The sequence below is a fragment of the Rana temporaria genome, chromosome 13 (assembly GCF_905171775.1).
Source record: "Rana temporaria chromosome 13, aRanTem1.1, whole genome shotgun sequence".
In the NCBI taxonomy this organism is placed as follows: Eukaryota; Metazoa; Chordata; class Amphibia; order Anura; family Ranidae; genus Rana; species Rana temporaria.
Genome location: NC_053501.1, coordinates 13,131,369 through 13,157,803, shown reverse-complemented (window position 1 = coordinate 13,157,803; position 26,435 = coordinate 13,131,369). Strand labels below are relative to the sequence as shown.

The 26,435-nt window shown below is 45.0% G+C and overlaps 1 protein-coding gene across 1 annotated transcript; it reads right to left on the bottom strand.

Annotated features, from left to right (window-relative positions):
- Positions 1–12,525: 12,525 nt before the first annotated feature.
- Positions 12,526–25,349, bottom strand: LOC120921028 (tyrosinase-like). Its single transcript, XM_040333626.1, has 5 exons — positions 25,243–25,349; positions 18,144–19,015; positions 15,263–15,476; positions 14,166–14,307; positions 12,526–12,915 (listed from the first exon to the last, which is right to left on the bottom strand). The coding sequence occupies exons 2-5, from the start codon at positions 18,948–18,950 to the stop codon at positions 12,735–12,737; spliced, it is 1,344 nt and encodes a 447-aa protein (XP_040189560.1). The 5' UTR covers positions 18,951–19,015; positions 25,243–25,349; the 3' UTR covers positions 12,526–12,734.
- Between the last annotated feature and the right edge of the window lie 1,086 nt (positions 25,350–26,435).

Here is a 26,435-nt window from a genome sequence, read left to right as displayed (position 1 = left end):
CAAAAATATATAAAAAAACATATTTTTTCCTCAGTTTAGGCCGATACGTATTCTTCTACATATTTTTGGTAAAAAAAATCACAATAAGCGTTTATTGATCGGTTTGCGCAAAAGTTATAGCGTCTATAAAATAGGGGATAGTTTTATGGCATTTTTATTAATATATATATTTTTTTACTAGTAATGGCGGCGATCAGCGATTTTTATCGTGACTGCGACATTATGGCGGACACATCGGACACAGCTATAAAAATGCACCGATTACTGTAAAAATGAAACTGGCAGTGAAGGGGTTAAACTGTAGGGGGCGATGAAGGGGTTAAGTGTGACCTTCTGAGTGATTCTTACTGTCAGGGGGCGTGGCTTGCTGTGTCACATCACTGATCGCTGTTCCCGATGACAGGGAACAGACGATCAGTGACAGTGTCACTAGGCAGAACGGCGAGATTTTGTGTTTACACACAACATCTCCCCGTTCTTCAGCTCTGTGACCCAATCGCGGGACACTGGCGGCGATCGGGTCCGCGGGTCGCGGCGCACGACCACACACCAGCAATTTAAAGAGGACGTACCTGTATGCCCTTTTGCCTGTCCGTGCCATTTTGTCGACGTAAAAGTTCCTTGCGCTGGTCGGCAAGTGGTTAAACCCAAAAACAAAAATGTAATACATTGATGTGTTACCAGCCCTAATGCCGCGTACACACGATCATTTTTCGGGTTGTAAAAAATTTAGTTTTTTTTTATATCATTAAAAACGATCGTGTGTGGGCTTCAGAGCATTTTTCGGGTTCTGAAAAACGGGCAAATTTTTTTTCGAACATGCTCTATTTTTTCACAACGTTTTTAACGTTGTCATTTTTCGGGTTGTAAAAAATGGTCGTGTGTGGGCTTTAACGACGTGAAAAACCCGCGCATGCTCAGAAGCAAGTTATGAGACGGGAGCGCTCGTTCTGGTAAAACTAGCGTTCGTAATGGAGTAAGCCCATTCATCACGCTGTAACAGACAGAAAAGCGCGAATTGTCTTTTACTAACACGAAATCAGCTAAAGCAGCCCAAAGGGTGGCGCCATCCGCATGGAACTTCCCCTTTAGTGCCGTCGTATGCGTTGTACGTCACTGCGCTTTGCATTTTTTTTCACGATTGTGTGTAGGCAAGGCCGTTTTAATGATCAAGTTGAAAAAAACATCGTTTTTTCTAGAGCCTGAAAAACATTTTTCAACCCGAAAAATTATCGTGTGTACGCGGCATTAGATTTGGTGGCTGCATTATTTTTCTCTTTTAGGCTTTTTTTTACTTTATTATCACCTGGTGATCCAGCCACTAACACGCCTCCTGTCTGAGGTTGTCTCCACTCTGGATGGAGGAGTAATGGAGACACCCTTGGTCACCGGCTAATAAGCTGTTTGGACCGTTTTAATGAGAAAGAGGCCCCGTACACACGACCGAGTTTCTCTGCAGAATTCAGCCAGAAACTCGATCGGAGCTGGATTCTGCCGAGAAACTCGGTCGTGTGTACACTTTTCAGCGAGGAACCCGTCGAGGAACTCGTCGGGCCGAAAAGAGAACATGTTCTCTATTTCCTCGTTGTTCAATGAGGAAAGTCGGCCCGCCGAGCTCCTCTGCGGCTTCCACACTGAACTCGACGAGGAACTCGATGTGTTTGGCACGTCGAGTTCCTCGGTCGTGTGTACGGGGCCAGAGAATCAGCAGAAAAAAAAAGCTTCAGCAATAACCCTGGTAAACCACTTACAAGCCTCAATGTATACAGTATATATATATATATATATATATATATATATATATATATATATATATATATATATATATATATATATATATATTTATTTATTTTTTTATATTTTTTTTAGTACTATAAATACATTTCTATAGTGTATTTTCTTTTTTTTATATTTTTTATATACTTTTATTTTGTAGATGTCTACATCTCAGACCAGGAAGAGGGACCTTAGAGGAGTAACAAGGGACAAAGGGATTTGGTTCCAATATATTATGAAGTATATTTATCCATACGTTGCCCCAGGATAGCAAGACAATTTTGAATTAATGGGGGGGGGGGGGCTAGAAAAGAAGTAACTATCATTGTGTGTCATGCATTTACTATAATGAAAACATTTATGTGATATTTCGCTACATTGCACAATCATAATTTCACCTGTGAAGCATTCATGCGCCACCCCGGGGTATGGTGAGGGTGGAGGTGTCAGCAGCCAGCTGTGAAGGCAAGTCAGGTCACAGCAATTCCTCAATTACAGCTACTTATAACCTGATGATTTCTGTGGTTGGGTCACAGGTGGAGAACCGGTTATCAAGCTCAATAGTTATGTAAGGAAATACACTATATTGCCATAAGTATTGGGACGCCTGCCTTTACACACACATGAACTTTAATGGCATCCCAGTCTTAGTCCGTAGGGTTCAATATTGAGTTGGCCCCGCCCTTTGCAGCTATAACAGCTTCAACTCTTCTGGGAAGGATGTCCACAAGGTTTAGGAGTGTGTCTATTAGAATGTTTGACCATTCTTCCAGAAGCGCATTTGTGAGGTCAGGTACTGATGTTCAACTAGAAGGCCTGGCTTGCAGTCTCCACTCTAATTCATCCCAAAGGTGTTCTATCGGGGTGAGGTCAGGAGGTCAGTCAAGTTCCTCCACCCCAAACACGCTCATCCATGTCTTTATAGACCTTGCTTTGTGCCCTGGTCTAAATCATTTGGTGGGGGGGGGGGGGATTATGGTGTGGGTGTGTTTTTCTCAGGGGTTGGGCTTGGCCCCTTAGTTCCAGTGAAGGGAACTCTTAAGGCGTCAGCATACCAAGACATTCTGGACAATTTCATGCTCCCAACTTTGTGGGAACAGTTTGGAGAAGGTAATTTTTTTCCGCAAAAATATGTAGCAGAATACATATTGGCCTAAATTTATGAATTCTAATTTTTCTATTTTTTTATTGAATATGTTTTAGAGCAAAAAGTAAAAAATATAATTTTGCTTTTTTTAATTGTCCGTCTTTATCTCTTTATAGCGCAAACAATTAAAACAGCTGAGGTGATACAAATACATGACTGGTTCAGCCTAATATTTAAGGCATTTGTCATTTGGAGACAGTTCGGTTCAAGCCGCTCTTGAAACATTTGCAGTGAATGATAGCAGGAAATATATAAAAGGTAGTTCCTTTGCTCTCTGCTCACATGTTTTAGGGGTCAATGATGCACTTCTTGCTACCATTTTCATGTGTATTGGTTTCTTTTCCTCCACATATCCTGGGTGACCTGGGGTCATTGTAGACCCTCCAGTAAGAGGATCCAATCCTTCCTTTCTATCCTGCTGGGAATCATTACTCTTTGGCCCCATACACACGATAGAATCCATCCGCAGATAAATCCCAGCAAATGGGTTTCTGCGGATAGATCCTATGGTGTGTACACGCCAGCGGATCCGTTTCCGCGGAGAAATCTCCTCTGGGATGGATTCCAGCAGATCGGATATTTGCTGACATGCACAACAAATCCATCTGCTGGAATCCATTCCAACGGATGGATCCGCTCGTCTGTACAGACTCACCGGATCCATCCGTCCAAAGGGATTCCCCGCACGCGTCGTAATGATTTGACGCATGCGTGGAATTCCTTATATGACAGCGTCGCGCCGTCGCCGCGTCATAATAGCGGCGACGGCGCGACACGTCATCGCCAGAGGATTTCAGCGCGGATTTCAATGCTATGGTGTGTACACGCCATCGCATAGAAATCTTCTGAAATCCTCGAGAGGATTTATCCGCGGATACGGTCCGCTGGACCGTATCTGCGGATAAATCCTCTCGTGTGTATGGGGCCTTTATGCTGTTGCAATTACCAAGTAAGATTTTGCTTTACAGTGGCTTGGAAAAGTATTCATACCCCTTGAAATTTTCCACATTTTGTCATGTTACAACCAAAAATGTAAATGTATTTTATTGGGATAGACCAACATAAAGTGAAGTGGAAAAAAAAAATGATAAATGGTTTTCAACATTTTTTACAAATAAATATGTGAAAAGTGTGGCGTGCATTTGTATTCAGCCCCCTTTAGGCTGGGTTCACAAACGGTCCTACATTGGGAGCCTCATGTAGCATGACGTGTGAAAATCAATGTTTCCCTATGAGAGCTGTCTTAACTGGTCCTACACAAGTCGTTCCGACTTTGAAAATGCTCCCTGTACTACTTTTGGTCCTACATTGATCCTACTTCAACCCATTGAATATCATTGAAGTCGGACCAAAGTAGGATCCTGTTCATGAAAGTAGGATAAATGTAGGACCAATGTAGCAGAGCAAAGTAGGATGAAAGTAGTGTAGTAGTGTGAACCCAGCCTCACTCTGAAACCCCTAACTAAAATCTAGTGGAACCAATTGCCTTCAGATGTCACCTAATTAGTAAATAGAGTCCACCTGTGTGTAATTTAATCTCAGTATAAATACATCTGTTCTGTGAAGCTCTCAGAGGTTTGTTAGAGAAACTTTGTAAACAAACAGCATCATGAAGGCCAAGGAACACACCAGACAGGTCAGGGATAAAGTTGTGGAGAAGTATAAAGCAGGGTTGGGTCATAAAAAAAAAATATCCCAAGCTTTGAACATCTCACGGAGTGTCACGATCGCTACCGTGCCAAACAGACAGCGAGGCGTGGTCACGCCCCAAGTGGCTCTGGGTGGGATTGAACCCAGGAACCCAGGGGGAGAAATAGCTATACGACGGTATGTACAGCAAAAAAAATAAAAAAAATCAGCACAATGTAATGTTAGAAAAATGTTTTTTGGTGGGAACCTCCTCTTTCAGGAGAGCCACAGGAGAGTATAATTGGTTGCAGAATACTTAGCCCACTTCCTTCTTGATGGTTGTTAGGCTGAGGAATGTATTAGAGTTGAGTGTATAGCAATATGTATAATAGCAGAGGCCAGAAAAAATTGCCACAAGATCCACTATTCTCCACTATTTTCCACTATTCTTGTAAACACAGACTTGGAAATAAACCACTGTTTTGTTTTCACAAAGATCCTGCTGTTTGTCCGTGCCGACGTCGCTGTGCTGTGACCCATCCAGGGAGGTCCTACACACCCTGCTACTGAGCTAATCCCTTACAACATATATTGATGTCTATTCAATCATTGTATTATGTTTTGTTTTTAAATGTCTGTCAATAAATTCATTTGTCATATTTGTTTATATATTATGTTTGACTCAAAAAAGTCCCATGGGCTAAATATTTTTTGCTGTGTGCTTTTTAATTGGTTTAATTGGTTTAAACAACCTTTGGTTGGAAATTAAATACAGGTTACTAGGAAAATGTGTAATATGAGGTTACTTTAGATTAGTACAAGGTTGTTATTAATTATAATACAGCTGTCAAAATACTGAAAGCCAAGATGGATGGAATACATGAGAACTGTTTCTACAAAAATGAAAACGAAGGTCTGATAGTAGTAAGAAAAGAAATGGCTGCACGTCCAGGAATTCCGATTGCCTTTTATTGTTCAAAGTGATAACACCAAAGACACCGACATGAGGTCACAAACATCTTGGGCCAGATCCACAAAGCAGTTACGCTGGCATATCTATTGATCTATTGATACGCCGCGTAACTGCTAGTTTGCTCCGGCGTATCTTTGTTTTGTATCCACAAAACAAGAAACGCCTGAAGCTGGGCTAGATCTGACTGACGTACGCCGTCGGATCTAAGGTGCATATTTACACTGGCCACTAGGTGGCGTTTCCGTCGATTTCCGCGTCGATTATGCAAATTAGCTAGATACGGCGATCCAAGAACGTACGTCCGACCGGCGCGTTTTTTTACGTAGTTTCCGTAAGGCTTTTTTTCGGCGTATAGTTACTCCTGCTATATGAGGCGTATCCTTTGTTAAGTATGGCCGTCGTTCCCGCCTCAAATTTTGAAAAATTTACATCGTTTGCGTAAGTCGTTCGCGAATAGGGCTTTGCATAGAATGACGTTCACGTCGTAAGCATTGGCTTGTTCCGGGTTAATTTCGAGCATGCGCACTGGGATACGTCAGAAAAAATTAATTTACGTCGGGTCAAGACATATTGGCATAAAACACGCCACCATCTCATCCATTTGAATTGCGCGCCCTTACGCCGACACAGATACACTACGCCGCCGTAACTTACGCCGCAAATTCTTTAAGAAAACAGGAAATACGCTGCAAGTTACGGCGGCGTAGTGTATCTGAGATACACTACGCCGGCCGTAAAGAAGCGCCGCGCTCCGTGGATCTGGCCCCTTGTGGTAATTGTTAATGTCGGTGTCTTTGGTGTTATCACTTTGAACAATAAAAGGCAATCGGAACTCCTGGATGTGCAACCATTTCTTTTCTTACAAGTTTCCCATGGAGGCGGGGCCGGGGCTGGCACTCTATGAGACATTCCACCTCAGGTTATCGTCATACACCTGGAGCAGCGGCTCTTTTTCTTTTGTATAAGGTCTGATAGTAACTTCATGTGATGTAACAGTAATGAATATATTGAAAAATAACAGACACATTATTATAAGTCCACACACTCTGTTTGATGCCAGGTGGCGATGAGTAGATGCCAGGTGGCGATGAGTAGATGCACACACTCTGTTTGATGCCACCTGCAGCCAGCTGATTTATAGTTCTTGATTTGGCTGATGATCTTTGTTTTTATATACAGTGTTGGAAGGCAACATAGTTTAATATCATACTTCTGGAATTTCAAGTTCTAGTTGATATAGCCAGGTGGCCCATGTTGCAAGTTGACTGTCAGGGACTCACCTCTTTGCCGTCGTCATCCCGGCAGACACCCTCCATGCAGACACCCTCCATGCAGGCTTCCTTCAGACAGTCAGCACACCATCGCGGGTCCCGCGCTCGTGCACGCGCATTAGGGGGAGCGCATGCGTGCACGGGAGCGCGCGTGTGCACGTTAATTGGCTGTGGCGTCAAAAAGACACTTTAAAAACCCTTTGCTATTTGCAGCACATTGCTGCCTGATCTGCAGTTCTGACGTGGATCCCTGTCTGAGACCTGTTGTTTGTTTACCTGAATCCTGATTGATCTCTGAACCCGGCTTGTCTGACTACTCTACCTGAATCCTGATTGAACGCTGAACCCGGCTTGTCTGACTCTTCGCACCTCTCCAATCCTGACCCGGCTCTGTTTGACCATCCGCCTGCTTGACCTCTCTGTTGCCAGATTCACCTGCCTGTTTAACCGATTACTCTTCAGCCTTCTACCTGCATGTTTACCTGTTATGACGCGGCTTGTCTGACTCTGCTATTCCAGTATACCTGAACTATTTACCAGCTTGTGCCGCTGTAGTCGCAGCTCTCGTGCGGGTCACTGACCCATCCTCACCCTCAGCATTCCTGCATCTTCTCATCAGAGATATTCGTCCATCTGCATCTACTCATCGCCACCCGGCACTCCTACCCCTCTGTGCTCCGAGTCCGCTGTCTCATATCCAGTGGCTCGCGAACCAGAGCTGTAAGAGAGGTTACCCTGCATCAGACTCTGGTAACCAGGTACGTAACATTGACCCAGCAGGTTCTTAACAAGGAATCATGAATGGGAATTAATTGCCGCAGGCCTCTTGTTTGAGGTTTGGGGGTAGAGGAAGACCCCCTGAAGAGATGCAAATTCAAATATCCTGTTACATAACATCAAATGGCCAGCTGTCACTGAAGATGACCCAGGTCGGATATCTGATTCATGGACACAAGCCACCCCTAGACAACACAGCATGTTCCCTATAAGACGGACAGATAAAAAAAAAAGGCACTGCATATTTACTTTGATTCATCATAAACCCAAATGGGCTGGCAATGGGGTTGCGTCTGGATGGGGTATGATTGAACTTTAAAAAGTGCTGACTGAGACAGAGAGCTCTCTCTCTTACCATTTTGAGCCCAGCTGATGAGACAATACCTAGAGGACGGCCTTGCGATAAGTATCTTTGAAGTTATTTTGTTATATACGCTCTATAATATTTTCCATAATTTTTTTTTTCAGTGTTAGCATTTTCCTATTTTCTTGGTAAATAAATAAGATGTTGTTTTACTTAGCAGTGTGTTTGTTTTCATAGCTAACCTTATATTATTGTGCAATCAGCAATAACATTATCAGAGTTTTAATAGACTAGCTAACTATAGAAATAGACATATTAAAGGGGTTGTAAAGGTACATGTTTTTTCACCTTAATGCATTCTATGCATTAAGGTAAAAAAACATCTGAGGATTAGTGGCCCCCCAGCCCCTCATTTACTTACCTGACCCCTCGAAAGTCCCGCACCGTGAACGTGCTGGCTTCTCGGCCAGACTTTTTGGCTCATTCATTGGTTTGATTGATAGCAGCGCAGCCATTGGCTCCCACTGCTGTCAATCAAATCAATGACGCGGCACGATGGGGGTGGAGCTGAGTGATACAGTCAGTGGCCATAGCCGCCGGCTGTATCACCGGAGTTACGCCCACAAGCTAACCCCCTTGGGAGAGAGCTTTCCATGAAGGGGGTTAGCTGATGCGGGGAGGAGCCGAGACAGCCGCCGAGGGACCCCAGAAGACATGGATCGGGGCCACTGTGTGCAAAACGAGCTGCACAGTGGAGGTAAGTATGACAAATTTGTTATTTAAAAAAAAATGGGAACCTTTAGTGTCCCTTTAACACATATATGGAATAAATAGAGGGAATCAGTAACCACCCTCGGTTAATATTTATTTTAGCATTTATCGCATACAGATTGTTGGTATTTTTTGCTCTATCTATTGTTATTTTTAAACACCCAAAGCATAATGTGTGGATTAAATGTGTGGATTGTGAAATGATGTGTTTCTTTTTCTTGTAAGTGCTAAAGAAAACATTTACATTTATAGACATCTCCATAGCCGCTCGGTGTGATTATCATTTATGATGTTATGACATCAGGAGTATAATGTAAGATGGAAACTAAGGACTTGTGTTAGTTTGCTGAAACTAGCAACAGAGCAAACAAAGAGAGTTTGTAATTGAACCAGGGAAAGGTTTTTGGTTTATGAAATATGTTCCTGCCCCCATCCAGCCCTGTGAAACTGGCCGCTCGCCGTTGTCCGATGAAGAGGACGGCGGCAGAAATGTCTGCGGGCCGGGTGCCCGCATTCAGCGGTGGAGGGACAGGTGCCCATATTCAGCAGTGTTGGGCTGGGCGCCCGTATTCAGTGGTGGCGGCCCGTGGGTTGCCAGCCCCTGCCCTAGAGACTCAGGGCTATAGCCCCAGTAGCCACCCCCTAGTGACGCCACTGGTACACATATCAAATTTTTTGGGCTCAAATTATGATGAATTGGAAATAAGAAAAAAACACTCAAAATTGTGACTCATTTTTTAATTTGCATCAGCAATGGTATTGTTTATGGTTTGTAAAGACACCTGTGTGAGTTTGGGTAAAGATTGTTGTGAGATGAACAGCAGAGAAAAATATATTTTACCAAAACATTCCACATTCGAGTAATCTTAAAAACAAAATAGATAATAAAAAAGCAACATTGTTGCAAGGACAATTTCTTTGAGAGAAAGATACATTCATCTCAACATGAAAAGTATTTATTTGGAGAAGTTACAATTGTACTATTAGAATCAATGGCTGAAACTTGCATTGGCTATATAACTCTCATTTTCACTCCCAAAAATGCTTTTTAAACCCAACACTCATTTTGGTATTTACTATATATTACTATAAAGCCTTGGAAGTTAAAATGAGAGTAGTTTGCATTATCTGAGCATGCTCAGTTGTGCTGGCACCTGGTTGTAAAGAGACGGGGAATTTATCTCTTCTAATGCCGCGTACACACCATCACTTTATGTGATGGAAAAAACGACATTTTCTGTGAAGTAAAAAACAACGTTTTTGAAACTTCAATTTTCAAAAACTACGTTGCCTACACACCATCGTTTTTTCACAATGCTCTAGCAAAGCGAGGTTACGTTCACCACTTTTTTCCATTGAAGCTATCTTCATAACTAGCTTCTGGGCATGCGCGGGTTTAAAAACGTCGTTTTAAAAGTAGTTTTTTGCTACACACGGTCAATTTCTGTGAAACAAAAAACGACGTTTTGAAAAACGACACAAAAAATTGAAGCATGCTTCAATTTTTTTTTGTCGTTTTTCACAAGACATAAAACAACGTTTTCCCCCACACACGGTCATTGAAATTGACGTTTTTAAAAATTTCTTTTTTTTCCATCACATAAAGTGATGGTGTGTACGCGGCATTAGACTTTTAAAGATATTTCAGTGTATAAATCACTTTTTCACACACGTTAACACCTTGCCAACCAGTCGCCGTTGTTATACGGCGGCAGGTAGGCTCCCCTGCGTAAATCACCGTAGCTGTATGGCGGCCACTTTAAGGGCTCTAGGGGGCACATGGCACAACGCCAGAGCTGATGCGTGTGGCCAGCGGCTGCAATGTCCACCGTCAACCCGCGATCGCTCCTCAGAGAGCCAGAACGGGGATCTGTCAATGTAAACAGACAGATCTCCATTCTCACAGAGACGTACAGATAGATCGGCTGTTCTTAGTGATCTGGAACAGCGATCTCTCTCTACTCCCAGGCAGTCCGTCCCCCTGAGAGGTAGAAACATCTCCCTGAGGAACATTTAACCCCTTGATCGCCCCCTAGTTCTAATCCCTTCTCTGCCAGTCACATGTACACTGTAATCAGTGGCTATTTTTAGCTCTGATCGCTGTATAAAATGTCACTGGTCCCAAAAAAAGTGTCAAAAGTGTCCGATCTGTCCGCCGCAATGTTACAGTCCCGCTAACAATAAAAATAAAAACCGCAGAGGTTATCAAATACCACCAAAAGAAAGCTCTATTTGTGTGTGGGGGGGGGGGACGTCAATTTTATTTGGGTACAACGTCGCATGACAGCCGCAATTGTCAGTTAAAGTGATGCAGTGCCGTATCGCAAAAAATGGCCTGGTCAGGAAGTAGGTAAATCATTTCAGGGCTGAAATGGTTAAAAGCAGATTATCTTTAAACAATATATCATATATTTCAGTACCATGTAGGTGATCATATCATGCTCTAAACATTATTTCCATGTGCAATTCTCCAGGTTCTAACAAGAGTTAGGCCCCGTACACACGAGAGGATCGATCCGCTGGAATTGATCCGCGGACCGGCTCCAGCGGATAGATCCCCTGGTGTGTACAATCCAGCGGATCTGTTTCCGCGGATTTTTGTCCCCGGGGATGGTTTTCCAGCGGATCAAAATTTCTTGACATGCTAAGAAATCGATCCGCTGGAATGCATTCCAACGGATTGATCCGCTGGTCTGTACAGACTCACCGGATCAATCTGTCCGAATCCATCCCCCGCATGCGTCATAATGATTCGACGCATGCGTGGAATTCCTTATATGACAGCGTCGCGCACGTCGCCGCGTCATCATCGCGGCGACGGCGCGACACGTCACCGCGGACGGAATTCCGCGGGGATTTTGATCTCATGGTTAGTACAACCATGAGATCAAAATCCGCCAGAGGATTTATCCGCGGAAACGGTCCCCCGGACCGTTTCCGCGGATAAATCCTCTCGTGTGCACTAGGCCTAAAGGTTTGGGCGCTATAGTGAATTTGATATCGGGAGTATTTGTTTGCCAGCACTATTGTGAATTCCTTTTGGACGCTAATTAGCGCTATTTGGCTTTTTTTAGCTGTAATTACCGTGCAATCGCATATTCGCGCTATAGTAAATGACCCCCTTTGTGTTGGTCTATCACAGTGGTCTCCAAACTGCGGCCCGGGGGGCCAGATGGGGCCCTTTGCTTGATTTTATCTGGCCCTTGGGGTGCTTTTTTATTTATTGGCACCAATGAAGGGCAGAATTCCTCCCAATGACACCAATGAAGGGGCAGAATTCCTCCCAATGACACCAATGAAGGGGCAGAATTCCTCCCAATGAAGGGGCAGAATTCCTCCCAATGAAGGGGCAGAAGTCCTTCCAATGATGGGGCAAAAGTCCTCCCAATGAAGGGGCAGAATTCCTCCCAATGAAGGGGCAGAATTCCTCCCAATGACACCAATGATGGGGTGGAATTCCTCCTAGTGATGGGGCAGTATTCCTCCCAGTGATGGGACAGAGTACCTCCCAGTGATGGGACAGCGTACCTCCCAATGATGGGGAAGAATTCCTCCCGAAGACACCAATGATGGGGCAGAATTCCTCCCAGTGATGGGGCAGAATTTCTCCCAATGACACCAATGATGGGGTCCAATGACACCAATGATGGGGGATTTTGTACTCCTGATGGTCACAGTCCGGCCCCCTTAAATTCTGGAGGACAGTAATCCGGCCCTTTGTTTAGAAAGTTTGGAGACCCCTGGTCTATCACATAAAATCCCAATAAACGATATTAACGTTTTGGGTTGTAACATGACAAAATGTGCAAATTTTCAAGGGGTCACGGGATCACAATCTCGGTCAACTAAGTAGCGATTTCAAATAAAGACCGTAATGGTAGGTTTATTTTCATGATTTTAATTCTTCAGTTAGAATGTGTTATGATCTACAAAATTACACTGGAAAGACATCATGGAGGATTTTTGGAGTGAGACAATTGGAGAGATTACATATGAGAGCTTGTTGTGGTTCTTAGGTTGCACACTCAGTTTTCCCATCACACAAAGAACAGATCCCAGTCTCATAAGACTTGCTTCAAAGGCGCATTACAACCCCTTGTATTTAGAGTAGATGTATCCAAATCTGGTAGAGTTGCGTAGAAGGTCTTTGTTCCTGTAACACGGGAAGTACGGAGTGGAGCACTCCTCAGGACCTTGGCCTGGTTGGTCATTTATAGGGTACAGGTCTGAAGTTGCATTGTTTCTGAGAATCCATGCCTCGAAGATCCTACAAATATTGATGAATATGTGAAGATATGAAAAATCCAGACAAAAAACAATGAGGGCTGTACTCAAAGAAATGCAAAATCGGGCATAACTTTTTTATTAACCACTTATGGCCTACCCGCCTTCATTATACATTGGCTGTTTGACATAGAATACCGCTGTTATGGCAGCAGATAGCTGCCATAACCCCGGTATCTTTTTAACCTCCTTAGCGGTAATCCCGAGTCTGGCTCGGGGTGAATTTTTGGTTAAATTTCCCTTCAAGCCCCCATATCCTGCTCTTTTCCTTTATTGGGTCTTGGGTACCACTAGCTAACTTTGAGATTTCCTCTCACTTCCTGTTGATCCCGACTCGGGATCGCATTGCAGGATACAGGGGGAAGTTACTTACCTTGTCCCTGGATCCTGCGATGTGTACCCGCTGTGTGTGCGGGCTCCTCGGTTGTGTCTCCTCGCTCAATTCACAGTGCCGCCAAGCTCCGTTCCCTGCGACGTTATGACGCACGGGGACGGAGTTCGGCGCCAAATTCAAAAAGTGAAAAACACAATACACATACAGTATACTGTAATCTTACAGATTAAAGTACTGTATGAAATAAATACACACCCCCTGTGTCCCTAGTGGTCTGTCCAGTGTTCTGCATGCAGCTTTATATAATAAAAACTGTTCTTTCTGCCTGGAAACTGGAGATTGTCCATAGCAACCAAAAAGTGTCCCTTTACATCAAAAGTGCTTTTAGACCAGCTAGAAAACAGCGATAATAAATTTGAATCACTTGCAGATTTGTGGGGAAATTCGTCATCAAACAATAAAAACAATGACAGCGACAATTCTGCAACTGAGCAAATTTCAGTGTTTTTGATTTGATTACATTACATTATTATAATTACATTATTATTTGTTATACTTATTTATAGTTATTTATTATATTATAATTTATGATTTTGTGTTTCAAACTTTATCATACCCGGGATGTCTACTAGACTCTTGTTTGGACAGATTTCAGTGAGTTATTCCTAAGAATTGCAGGCCTACAGTATAAAGATATAAAGATATGACATTCATCTCTAGCATATAACCTGTTCTCACTCTCTGACTGTCTCCTGTAATCACACACGTAGTATGTCTGCAGTCTCTGACAATTTCCTGTGGCTCTACCAATACTGAATATTATATATGGACCTTTGGTGATGTCATGTATCCAGTAAGTTGCCCACCTCTGATGCAACAGATTTAAAGATAAAACTTACTTGTCAACAAAACAATGGTTCAGTACAAATATAGGATCGTTGCTGGAGATTGGAACCTCGCCCATCGTCCCTCCGAGGTAGGTATGGACCATGTTATGCATGCCGTTCTGTCGCGTTACTCCATCTCTAGGATTTATAAAGCCTACAAAGATCATAATACAAACTTACAGTCATTTGGTTAAATTTCCCTTCAAGCCCCCATATCCTACTCTTTTCCCTTATTGGGTCTTGGGTACCACTAGCTAACTTTGAGATTTCATCTCACTTCCTGTTGCATCTCCAAGAAAGGAAGTGAGGGGAAGTTTCTCCAATGGTACAAAAAAAAGTTTCCTTCTCTGTCAAAATCATCAAAATATTGTCTTGGCTAAAGACACACGCTGGCGGGGTCTATTATTGCTGTGGGGGGGGGGGGGTGTCTATCTATTGTTGCTTGCTGCAGGGGATTTTTCTACTTTTGTTGTTATCCTTTACAAATTCCATATCAATTATTTAGCACCACAAAATGGTGCTTGGTTCTGTATTCGAATTTTGAAAATGTAACGTTGTTTGCGTAAGTCGTTCGCGAATAGGGCTTTGAGTAGAATGACGTCACCGTCGTAAGCATTGGCTTGTTCCGGTTTAATTTCGAGCATGCGCACTCGGATACCCCCACGGACGGCGCATGCCCCGTTCAAAAAAAACGTCATTTACGTCGGGTCACGACGTATTAACATAAAACACGCCCCCATCACATACATTTGAATTGCGCGCCCTTACGCCTCCTAAGTTACAGTACGCCGCCGTAACTTACGGCGGGAATTCTTTGAGGATACAAAAAAAAAGTAAGTTACGGCAGCGTAGTGTATCTGAGATGCACTACGCCGAACGGAGAGAAGCGCTGCGCTTCGTGGATCTGGCCGTAATGTCTAAGAAGTTAATTTAACTCATTTTGGAGAGATTTCCTCTCACTTCCTGTTGCGTCTCCAAGAAAGGAAGTGAGGAGAAAGTTCTCTAATGGTACAAAAAAGTTTCCTACTCTGTCAAAACATAAAGAAATTGTGTTGGCTAAATACACACTTTAAGAAAAAGGAAGTAAAGTTACAATACTGCTTGCCCACCTTCTAAGGCATTACGGAAGCTTCTCGTTGCTGATCTGTTGTAGGGACGGGTGTCAAAATTTTTCCATTTCAGAGTTTCCTCCACGTCTTGCATAGTGGGCAGGCTAGGGGAATCAGGATTAATGCCAGGCTTCCTATGCAGTTTTTCCATCTGATTCTGGTCGTGAGCACCCAGGCAGTAAGCTTCATCATAGTCGTAACCGCTGCAAATAGACTAAAGGAGGGAACCATTAATAACCTTGTTAGTAGAGAGGGATGAATTTTTTTCCTTTCTGAATTTCAAAAACATTCACAGTTTTTTGAAGCAGAACACTAAGCATGTGTAGCGCCCTCCTCTACTTAGGTTGTTTGATAAAATGTATTTTTTTGGCTTAACTGCAGTCAGTGGAGCAGTGATCTATTGGTTTTGTCTGCTCAGGGTTTCCAAGCTGGCTGTTTGATTCCTTCCACCTGCCTCCGGAAGAAGTTTCCTAAATATAGGGCAGGGAAATTTATATGACCACTATGAATATTTATCATTCCCCAGCCAATCCCTGGAAGAAGGCATCCAGAAGATGTTTGGGGAGGTGATACATGTTTGTGAGGGCTTTCTAGAGTGGTCTTTTTTCTCCAGGGAGGATTCCAGACTTCCTGGGGCTGCTGCCCCTAGGAGAGAGTTGAATATTTATTATTTCTCAGCCAATCGCTGGAAGGAAGCATCCAGAAGATGGTTGGGAAGGTGATAAATGTTTAGGAGGCCTTTCTAGAGAGTTCTTTCCTCTCCAGGGAGGGTTCCAAATCTCCTGGGGCTGCTACCCTAGGAGAGAGGTAAATATTTATTATTTTCCAGCCTATCACTAGAAGGATGTGCCCAGAAGGTGGTCAGCAAGGTGATAAATGTTTGGGATGCCTTTCTAGATTGTTCTTTACTCTCATGGGAGAGTTCCAGTTCTTCTGGAGCTGCTGCCCCTAGAAGAGAGTTAGTGAGCTGCGTTGGTGGCTTCCAGCATTTCCTGGTTCTTATGCCGCGTACACACGATAATTTTTCGGCATGTAAAAAAATACGTTTTCAGCATCTAGAAAAAACGTCGTTTTTTCCAACTTCATCATTAAAACGACGTTGACCACACACGATCGTTTTTAAAAAATGCTCTAGCAAAGCGCGGTGACGTACAACACGTACGACGGCACTATAAAGGGGAAGTTCCATGCGGATGGCGCCACCCTTGGGGCTGCTTTAGCTGATTTTGTGTTAGTAAAAGACGATTCGCGCTTTTCTGTCTGTTACAGTGTGATGAATGTGCTTACTCCATTATGAACGTTAGTTTTACCAGAACGAGCGCTCCCGTCTCATAACTTGCTTCTGAGCATGCGTGGGTTTTTAACGTCGTTTTAGCCCACACACAATAATTTTTTACAACCCGAAAAACGAAATCGTTTAAAACGTCGTTAAAAAATGCAGCATGTTCAAAAAAAATTTTTGACGTTTTTCAGAACCCGAAAAATTATGTGAAGCCCACACACGATCGTTTTATATGACATTTTTTTAAAACTTAATTTTTTTCATGCCGAAAAATGATCGCGTGTACGCGGCATTAGAATCTGCTCAGGGGCGGCTGGACACGTCACTTCACTTCCGGATGGAGAGGGAGTGGGGAGGAGCGCGCGTTCAGAGCATGCTCGCTCCTTCATCAGGCATGCTCTGAACACGCGCTCCTCCCTACTCCCTCTCCATCCGGAAGAGTTTGTTATGAGCCGGCAGCCATCTACAGTCAGCCTATCTGTGACCACCAACACACCTTGGGGTAGATCCACGTGCAACGGCGCATTATTGCGCCGGACGTAGCCTATCTAAGATACACTACGCCGCTGTAACTTACTTTTTTTTGTTTCGAATCCTCAACGAATTTGCGCGTAGTGTATCTTTTGTGGCGTAAGGGCGCGGAATTCAAATGGAAGTGATGGGGGGCGTGTTTTATGTAAATGCATCGTGACCCGACGTAAACAAAAAAAATTTTAAACTGCGCATGCGCCGTCCGTGGGGGTATCCCAGTGCGCATGCTTGAAATTAACCCGGAGCAAGCCAATGCTTCCGACGGTGACGTCATTCTACGCAAATCCCTATTCGCGAATGACTTACGCAAACAGCGTAAAAATCTCTAATTTCTAGGTGGGAAGGACGGCCATACTTAACATTGAGTACGCCTCATAACAGCAGCTTTAACTATACGCCGGAAAAAGCCGAACGCAAACGACGTAAAAAAATGCGCCGGGCCGACGTACGTTCGTGGATCGCCGTAACTAGCTAATTTGCATATTTGACGCGGATTTAGACGGTAACGCCACCTAGCGGCCCCCGAAAAATTGCAGCTTAGATCCGACGGCGTACTAAGACGTACGCCTGTCGGATCGATCCCAGATGCTGTCGTATCTTGTTTTGTTGATACAAAACAAAGATACGACGCGGGAAATTTTAAATTTCGCTGGCGTATCAGTAGGGGTAATCCTTTTGTGGATCTGCCCTCTTGTGCTGCATTTAAACTTTCATACATGGACTCCCTGCTATAGAGAGCTGTTTAATTGCCATTCTCTTTATCGAGCTGACAGAGCACACGTGAGCATATGTATATAATATTCCTGTGACCCTAAACCCTTCTCCTGTTTAAGTTCTTCAGTAATAAATAGTAAAAAGACATCCCCTGGACTGAGCCTGTATTGTCGGTGTGCATGGAGCTGTGCTTGTGGATGGAAGCCTCGGTTCTACTGTGAGAGAACCAGTTTAATTCAGCAGCGGAGGTGAACGATGCACATATAGCCCCCACCACAAAAAAATACACCTAAAACAATAAAAAACAAACTTAAAAAAATGTAATTGTTCTAAAACTATTGTAATTCCACTTACCTTCCAAAAAGCAAAATGGGAGTATTGACTGAGATATCCTTGCACGTCATTATCTCCAAGGAAGTCATCGGTGCAGATTGAGCAGTTTTTATCTCCTCTCCAGTCCCAATAAGGAAGGCCAAAATTTTCGTCCCCCGTTAACAGCTGAATTTGTCTCTCCAGGAAGAGGAGGCCCAATCGATGCCAACCGGGAAAAGCTGGACCTTGATGGGCATAGTTGGTTCTTGCATCAAATCTCCCATCCTTTAGAATTCCCTTTATAGAGTAGTAATGGATCCAGGAAAACACATCATAGATGGTGGCATCAATAAACTGGTATGTGCCCTTGTGATGGCGGTCTCCGGTGTAAAGGATGACAAATTCCTGACTTTTTGTGGTTTTGGCCAGCACTAAGTAGCTGAAGAATCTTTTCCTTTCGACCAAAGAAAGTTCTCGAATTTCCTTACGCACAACGGTGATTTTGCGGTCACATTTGTTTCCGAAATACCCGTACCTACAGTCACCGCAATCATAGCCGCTGTAGTTTCCAGAGCATTCACAGGTTTTGTCGTAGTAATATTTCGGCCAGTCCAAGCGGTCGTCATCAAATTGGCGTGGGCCTGGGCCTTCTCGGAGACTTGCAAAGGCAACAGGCACGACCCAGTTACGGCATGTGCCACGACCAGACTTGGTGCCGCAGGGGCTGCCGTCCTTCCAAAGGGGGCAACAGGTTTTTGTCTGATATGTCTCAGATGTGATACAGGCCCGTGGGAACTGACCCTGGACCAAACTACAGCACAGAACGAGGAAAACACAGAGGACAATCATGGTTCACTGCAGGAAAATCGACCCCTGGGGAAAACAGCGGGGCCGGAGTGTTTGGGAATTCCAGTCTAAATAAAAAAGAAAGATATTGTAAAATATGGGGACTGCAAAATGCATGAAACTGATAATGTACATTCAGCAAAGTAGACCTCTTTGCTCCATAGGTGATTCCATATCACTTTGAAGAGAATACTGGGATTTCCAAAAAAGATCCGGCACTGCCTGCTCACTTTTTGACTTCCTCTTTCTAACTGCAAATTCTTGTAGCACTCTATGAGCAAAAGACAAGAAAAGGGCTGCATGTTAGGGTGACCAGACATTCCCAGTTTCAGGGGACAGTCCCCTGATTGAGGACACTGTCCCCGGACCAAGTCTGCCCCTGGTTTTGTCCCCAGATTGGATTTAATAGGGGGCAGGGGCATTTTCAATACAGTCAGTGTAGAATTAAAATAAAAAAAATTGAATCAAACACCCCCGCTCCGCCGTGCCTACTAGCTTAGGGGGGTTGTATTTTTTTCATTATCTCTGCCCCTTTCTGATGATCATGTGCTGGTCGGAGCGGAGGGAATATGTCTTCAGTTTCGGGTGCATGCCCATTCAGCCCCGCTCGTATGTTCTTCTGCCTTGGCTCAAATCCTGGCCAGTCACCTGCCTATCTCCTTGCCTTCCCTGGCGGAGTGATCTTCCTCCACTCCCCACCCAGTAGTAGCCGGGGGCCCGGAGAGTTAGACTCCATTCACACAGGCGGACTCCGTTCCTACGGAGTCCGCCTGCTCCCGCCAGCTCAGAGGGAGATCAGTCCGCAGATCTCCGCTGAGCCGACGGATGACAAGCTCCTCTCTGCTCACTGAGCGGGGAGGGGCTTGTCGGGTACCGCTGTGTCCTATGGAGTGATCTGATGAAAACGGACAGCATGTCCATTTTCATCAGATCTTACCCGATCCGATCCGCATGGATGGATGGGGACGTGGCCCCCATACGTCTGTTTTTAGCGGATCGGGTCGGATGTCAGCGGACATGTCTCCGCTGACATCCGACGCTCCATAGCGATGCATGACAGGTGGACCCGAACGGCCCGTCGTGTGAATGAGGCCTAAGACTTGACAGGCTATGAGGCGGCGGCGGCATGCAGAGAGTCGCTGATCGTTGCCATTATTAGTAAAAAAAAAAATATGTCCTCTGATTTTATTTTAGAAATCTGGTCACCTTACTGTATGTGTGTTGTGCACAAAGCTGAACAGCAGGAAATCGAACTACACTAGGCTACCCATAGCAATGCTTTGGAAATGCTCAGCAGAATTACAAAGTCCTTCCTTAATGACACCTGCTGCTGGCCACAAGTGGAAAATAAGACCGTAAAACAAAATTGGCTAACTAAGATCAAACCCAAAAAAAAACCCAAAGGGACACCTCTTGCTTTGGAGGGATCTTCCCTTATTTCCTGCTGTGACCAAATAACTGATGAGTTCTGTTGCTCTGCTCTCTCCTCCTCTCTCTCAGCATGCTTCTTGCCATATGATTGTCTCCTTGTGCTGTTTCCTACTCTCACACTCCAGCTCTGCTGTACAGGGACTACAAAAATCACAGCACAGTGATTGGACACAAGAGGCGGGATTTATGAATTCTCCAATCACAAGCAATGGGCGGGGATTTTTCTCCTCCAGGCATTCCTGGCCAGGAAAAGTACTGTCAGTGAGTAAAGTGGTGATGTGGCTGCCTTTTTTGGGGGCATCAGATTGGCCGGGGGGGTGCCAATGTCAGTTTCATTCCGGGACACTGTATTGTCCTGGAATGAAGGTGCCCGGGACAGACACGCAAAATGCGGGACTCTCCGGGGCAATCCGAGACACGTGGTCACCCTAGCAGCCACCCTATCCCACCAGATTGTGGAGCCGTTATCTCCTGGCCCACTTCCCACAGCTCTGCTGTCTGGTCCTTTTTTAGCACATGTGCAGCCAATTGCACTGTTGCAATTTGAAAACTGAGCCTCAGCTCAAGTGTGGCAAAAACGCCAATCATTTGGGTACCACATGCTTGATGAGGGATTTAACTTCCCACCACTCAGCCAGTTGGCAAAAATACCTTAATGCCAGACAATCCTCACCTTTTATGTCTACCCCCGCTATATCTCATGACCTTTCAGCAGCCTCCACTAACAAGGAAAATGGTATAGCAAAGGGTGTCCCAGGTCCTTGCAACACGTCTGCCAGTAGCACACCACCAACTGTAGACTATAGCAGGCACATTTCTCTGCCCCATCTCAGGGCTCAAGTCCTGCGGGAACGCGTGGGATCAGAGTTCCTGCACTTTTTTCATAGCAGGAACTCAGTTCCCTTTGAGGGACTAGAGCCCCGCCTTTGCCTATAAAGCACCTGTCAAAGCCAAGAGACAGCAGTCGCCGGGAGGCCTCCCATTGAGACGCAGCTTTTTTCTTTCTTTTTTTTCTTTTTTGGTCCGTCGGGCGGCGTGTTTGAAGATGGATGGACATCACGGGAAATAAAGGAATTGTCAAAAACTGTCTGTTGTGGTTTTTACTTTTTGACACTTTTTTTGGTGAATGGGTATCCATTCACATGGGGGGGCGGGATCTGGGGGCCCCCTTGTTAAAGGGGGCTTCCAGATACCGATAAGCCCCCTGCCTGCAGACCACAACCACCAGACAGGGTTGTCGGGAAGCTGGTAAGTAGGATTACTTACTCTAACTTACTCTTACGCTCAAGCTGCCGTGGCGTCAACCACCTCTGAGCCTGCCCCTGCAGAGCTGACATAATCTCAGCCCCAGTGTGGCTCCTTTCCCCTAGGCCAGTGATGGCAAACCTTGGCACCCCAGATGTTTTGGAACTACATTTCCCATGATGCTCATGCACTCAGCAGTGGAGTTGAGCATCATGGGAAATGTAGTTTGAAAACATCTGGGATGCCAAGGTTCGCCATCACTGCCCTAGGCAGACCAAATGAAGCACTGCATGGCATCTTTTAGCCTGACTGCTTGCGTAGCCCCTTGAATGCTTAGGGAGCACTGCTGGTCCAGAGGACAATTCAGCAGAAGAGGCCATAGAGGAAGAAGAGGAGGGGGTGGAGCAGACAAATGTAGCAGAATCACCACCAGCTTTTTGGAGGCGTGGTGGTAGAACAAGCTCCAACACTGGACCCTGTCCTACATCCTTCCCAGCTGCCAGCAGAGTTACCCAGTGAGCCATGAAGGAAATGTAACTTCCCTGCCCATGCCTGCTAGACCATGAGTCAGCGGTAATGTGAACCTTCCTGTTGACCGCCCTTTCCAAAGAGGCCAAAACATTGCCTTCCACATAACTGTAGAGAGTTGGAATGGCCTTATGTGAAAATAAATTTACTTTTGGAACCTGCCTATGCGGTACAGCACATGTCACAAATTCACGGAAGGGGGCAGAGTCTACCAGATGAAAAGGCAGCAGTTGTATTGAGATTTCCCCCTTAAGAAGATATGGAAACCCCTGTATCAAGACGTGTAGGGGAAGGAGACAGGACAGCATGTTTGCACAGGTGATCTGTCAGAGAGGAACAACATACCATCCCGATACCAATTCTGTATTTACCATTGTTTACCTGATATAGAGTGGTGCACTAGTGCACCTAATCTATGTGAGTACCCCAGTTGTTGTTTTTTTGATTTTTTGCTTTCTGTCTTTATTTCGTACACTTACCGAGGTACCATACTGACGAGTCCTGGATTCCGGTGTACCTACAAGAGCCCAAAGGTGGTTTATATGCATGTTATGACTGTGCTTTATTGCAAAGTCACACGCTCTGAGGTGAGCATTAAATACCTAAGGGGAGCACCAGAGTGAGGAACACAGCATGTTCTGGATCACCTAGCAGTTTTATAATTGCATGAACTTTATAATCACATGAACTTTATTACACCTGGATAGACTCTTTTTGTATACCATATATATACTATACTGACTACATGCTCTCTCCACTAACGAACCTGTCTAATCTATCTCCAGTTCTTGACACCAACACGCTAAATACGGCCACCGTGTAAGCAGCCTAGTGTGGGGTGTGGTCTTAGCCCCTGAGCCATGATTGGCCAAAGGCACCCTGCCTTTGGCCAATAATAGCTCTCACAGAACATCACGCTGTGATTGGCCAAAGCATGCAGGTCAGGTGCTTGCTTTGGCCAATCAGCAGCCGTCAATGCACTGCAATCTCGCGCCCCATATGTTCGTTCGTTCTACAAACAAACAAATACCTGATGTTCGAGACTCAAACATCGGGACCATCCCTATTCGTTATGTATAATGTGACTGTTTACTATATGAATCCTGTGCATGTTATATGCTTTGTATCATCCTAAATTATGTTTTCCATGTTTTGATGTACAGTTAATGTCTATGTGCAATGGAAAAAAAAAAGGTTTGGATTTAAAAAATAAAAATAAACATTTAGGAGGGACATGCAAAGCCGATGCCCTCTAAACCTGTGCAGCGTATGTCTGCTACCTTGGAAGAGGAATCACTCACAGAGAAAGTGGCAACAATCACTCCCTCACTGCAAAAGGATGTCCCACCTGCTACAGGTGCACGCTTCACGACAGGCTGTTTGTAAAACCTTTATTACCCTTGGTAACCACTGGCAGTTTTCATTCCTCAATGTGCTTTTGCTGACCCAAGTTGTAGACTATGAGTGCTGGCTACTTGCATTGCAGTTTGCACCTCCTTAGTAACTTCAGTTCAGGCAAAGGCAAAGTTTCAAAAGCTTTACTGAAAATGTTTGGCATAACAATTTCCAACAAGGTGCAGTCTTTGCCTAACTAGCCTAGTCCCAAACTCAGGTCCATCTTGGAAGTATCCAGTAGCTGATGTCTTCAGGGCATACTGCAATCCCAGCAACCCCCCTACGCTGTGGAAGGCTCCTGAAGCCAGAAAGAAATTCAGACTTGGCATCAGTGGCGGTTCGTCCATAGAGGGCGCTGGAGCGCCGCCCTCTCTGGCTCTTACCCCCACTGAGTCGTCTAATAACATAGATTCATGCATTGCACGAATCTATGTTGTTGTCACCGCTGCACTGTTCTATTCAGATGGCCGGACATGAGGCGCCGACCATCTGAATAACCGCAGCTGGTTGGCTGTACCGAGTTGGCTTTCCGAGTACAGCCCTCGGGTTCCCGGAAGCTTATCCTCGGAACGCACAGGGTGTGCGTTCCTTGGATAAGACTGACAGGCGTCTCAGCCAATCAGGTTGGCCGGTTCTGGCTACCGGTAACCTGATTGTCTGAAGCGTCATCGAGGGCGGGAGAAGACATTGAGGATGTGGATGGCTGACTCCAGTAAAGGTAAGTGCCGAGCGGGGGGGGGGAAGGGGTACAGCGGCGACGAAGGGCACAGTGACATCAATGGGCACAGTGGCGACAATAGGCACAGTGGGGACAATTGGCACAGCGGCATGAATGGGCACAGTGGCGACAATTAAAGGGCACAGTGACGACAATAGGCACAGTGGGGACAATGGGCACAGTGGCATTAATAGGCACAGTGGCGTCAATTAAAGGGCACAGTGACATCAATGGGCACAGTTGCGACAATTAAATGGCACAGTGGTGACAATTGGCACAGTGGCGACAATTGATGGCACAGTGGCTGTGTTTGATGGCATGGCACAGTGGCTGCGTTTGATGGCATGGCACAGTGGTGACAATTGATGGCACAGTGGCTGTGTTGATGGCATGGCACAGTGGTGCGAATTGATGACATAGTGGCTGCGTTTGATGGCATGGCAAAGTGACTGCATTTGATGGCATGGAACAGTGGTGACAATTCATGGCACAGTGGCTGCGTTTGATGGCATGGCATAGTGACTGCATTTGATGGCATGGCACAGTGGTGCAAATTGATGGCACAGTGGCTGCGTTTGATGGCATGGCACAGTGGTGACAATTGATGGCGCAGTGGCTGCATTTGATGGGCACAGTGAGGTTGCAATTTTTTTTTCCGTTTGCGCCCCCCCCCAAAAAAAATTTGAGCACTGCTTGGCATGGCATGGCACAGCAGACTGGAAGGATGTGAGGAACCCCTTCCCCCCTTTATAATTCCACAAGGACAGTGGGCCAGACCCAAGAAAAACCCAGGGAACGTAGTTAACGCTAACCCTCCCAGTTGGGACAGCAGCTGTCCCACTAACCAGCATTTCAACCTGCTTACATCCGTAAGCTTCTTTGAGGACCAAATTGTTGTGAATGGTTGGATGATCTCAGTAAAGGGACATGGAAAAAAGGCCAATGTTAAAATAAATAAGTAAACTTTAGAAACCTTACCCCAAAACTGATGTCTTTTCAGCAGGCCAAAGCTGGAAGGAGAAGGACCAACGTCTTGGCTCCACCAGTGATTGGATCCCAGTGCCAATGACCATCTCTGCATCTTCTCCTTTTATATATTGGCAGAGGAAGTGCAAGGCTTGAAACAGGAACGCTTCTATTTTTTATAGAACAGATTGTATATTCTTGAATTTCCTGATATTTTTTAATAAATTCATTGACTTCATGATGATGAAAAACATTTGATCCATTATGTAATCCCAACATGATGCAATAAAGGCCACAACAAGGCGTTAACCAGGCTGGTAATGTTACACTGCCATATAATATTTAATTAGTTATGTGTAAGTGCCTGCCTTTTGTAACTATAACTAGAGGCATTTTGCCAACCTGCAGAGGGACAAGAGAGACTCCAAGGTGGGTTCAGGCAAAATTAAAGGTTCCGAAGACCCCGGGACAACAAGTGACTCCCCTTAAGTCAACGCTACAAGTCCACCTAAGAGCATATACCACAAATGCCAGCTATGACCTATATCTTACCTTCTTTGGTTTTTCTTTCTGATGCCTCGTACACACGATCGGTTTTCCTGGCTGACTTTTTACTGCCGGGAAAACCGAGGGGAAAGCTGATAACCTGTTTGGCAGCTTTTCCCCCCTACACACGGCTGGTTTTCCCGGCAGGAAAACTGCCATAAGAGCTTTGGCAGGAATCTCGGCCGTGTGTAGTATGCTCCCCCACAGGCTTTACCCATAGGGAAACTGCAGAGAAAAATACTGTCGGGAATCCTGGCAGGAAAATAGAAGACATGCTCTAATTTTTCCTCCAGGGATTCCCGGCAGTTTTCCTGTCGGGAAAACTGCGATGGAGCATACACACAGCCAGTTTTCCTGGCCAAAAGCTGTCATGGCAGTTTTCCTGCCAGGAAAACTGGTCGTGTGTACAAGGCATGAGAGGTATTAAACCCCAAAACAAAAATGTAATACATTGATGCTTTACCAGCCCTTACATGTGGTGGCTACATTAGTTTTTTTCTTTCAGGCTTTTTCCCCTTTATTTTTACCTGGTAATCTGGCCATTAACACACTTCTTTTCTGAGGGTGTCTCCACTCTGGGGGAGGAGTAATGGAGACATCCTTGGACAGGAGCAGGGCCGATCCTCGGGTCACAGGCGCCTGGGTGCAGAAATATTTCT

Coding starts and splice junctions, on each gene's coding strand:
- LOC120921028 (XM_040333626.1), bottom strand. CDS start 18,950: ATGATTGTCCTCTGTGTTTTCCTCGTTCTGTGCTGTAGTTTGGTCCAG. Junction 15,477..18,143: donor CCCATTTTGCTTTTTGGAAG/GTAAGTGGAATT, acceptor TCCCTCCTTTAG/TCTATTTGCAGCGGTTACGA. Junction 12,916..14,165: donor AACCATTGTTTTGTTGACAA/GTAAGTTTTATC, acceptor CAATATTTGTAG/GATCTTCGAGGCATGGATTC.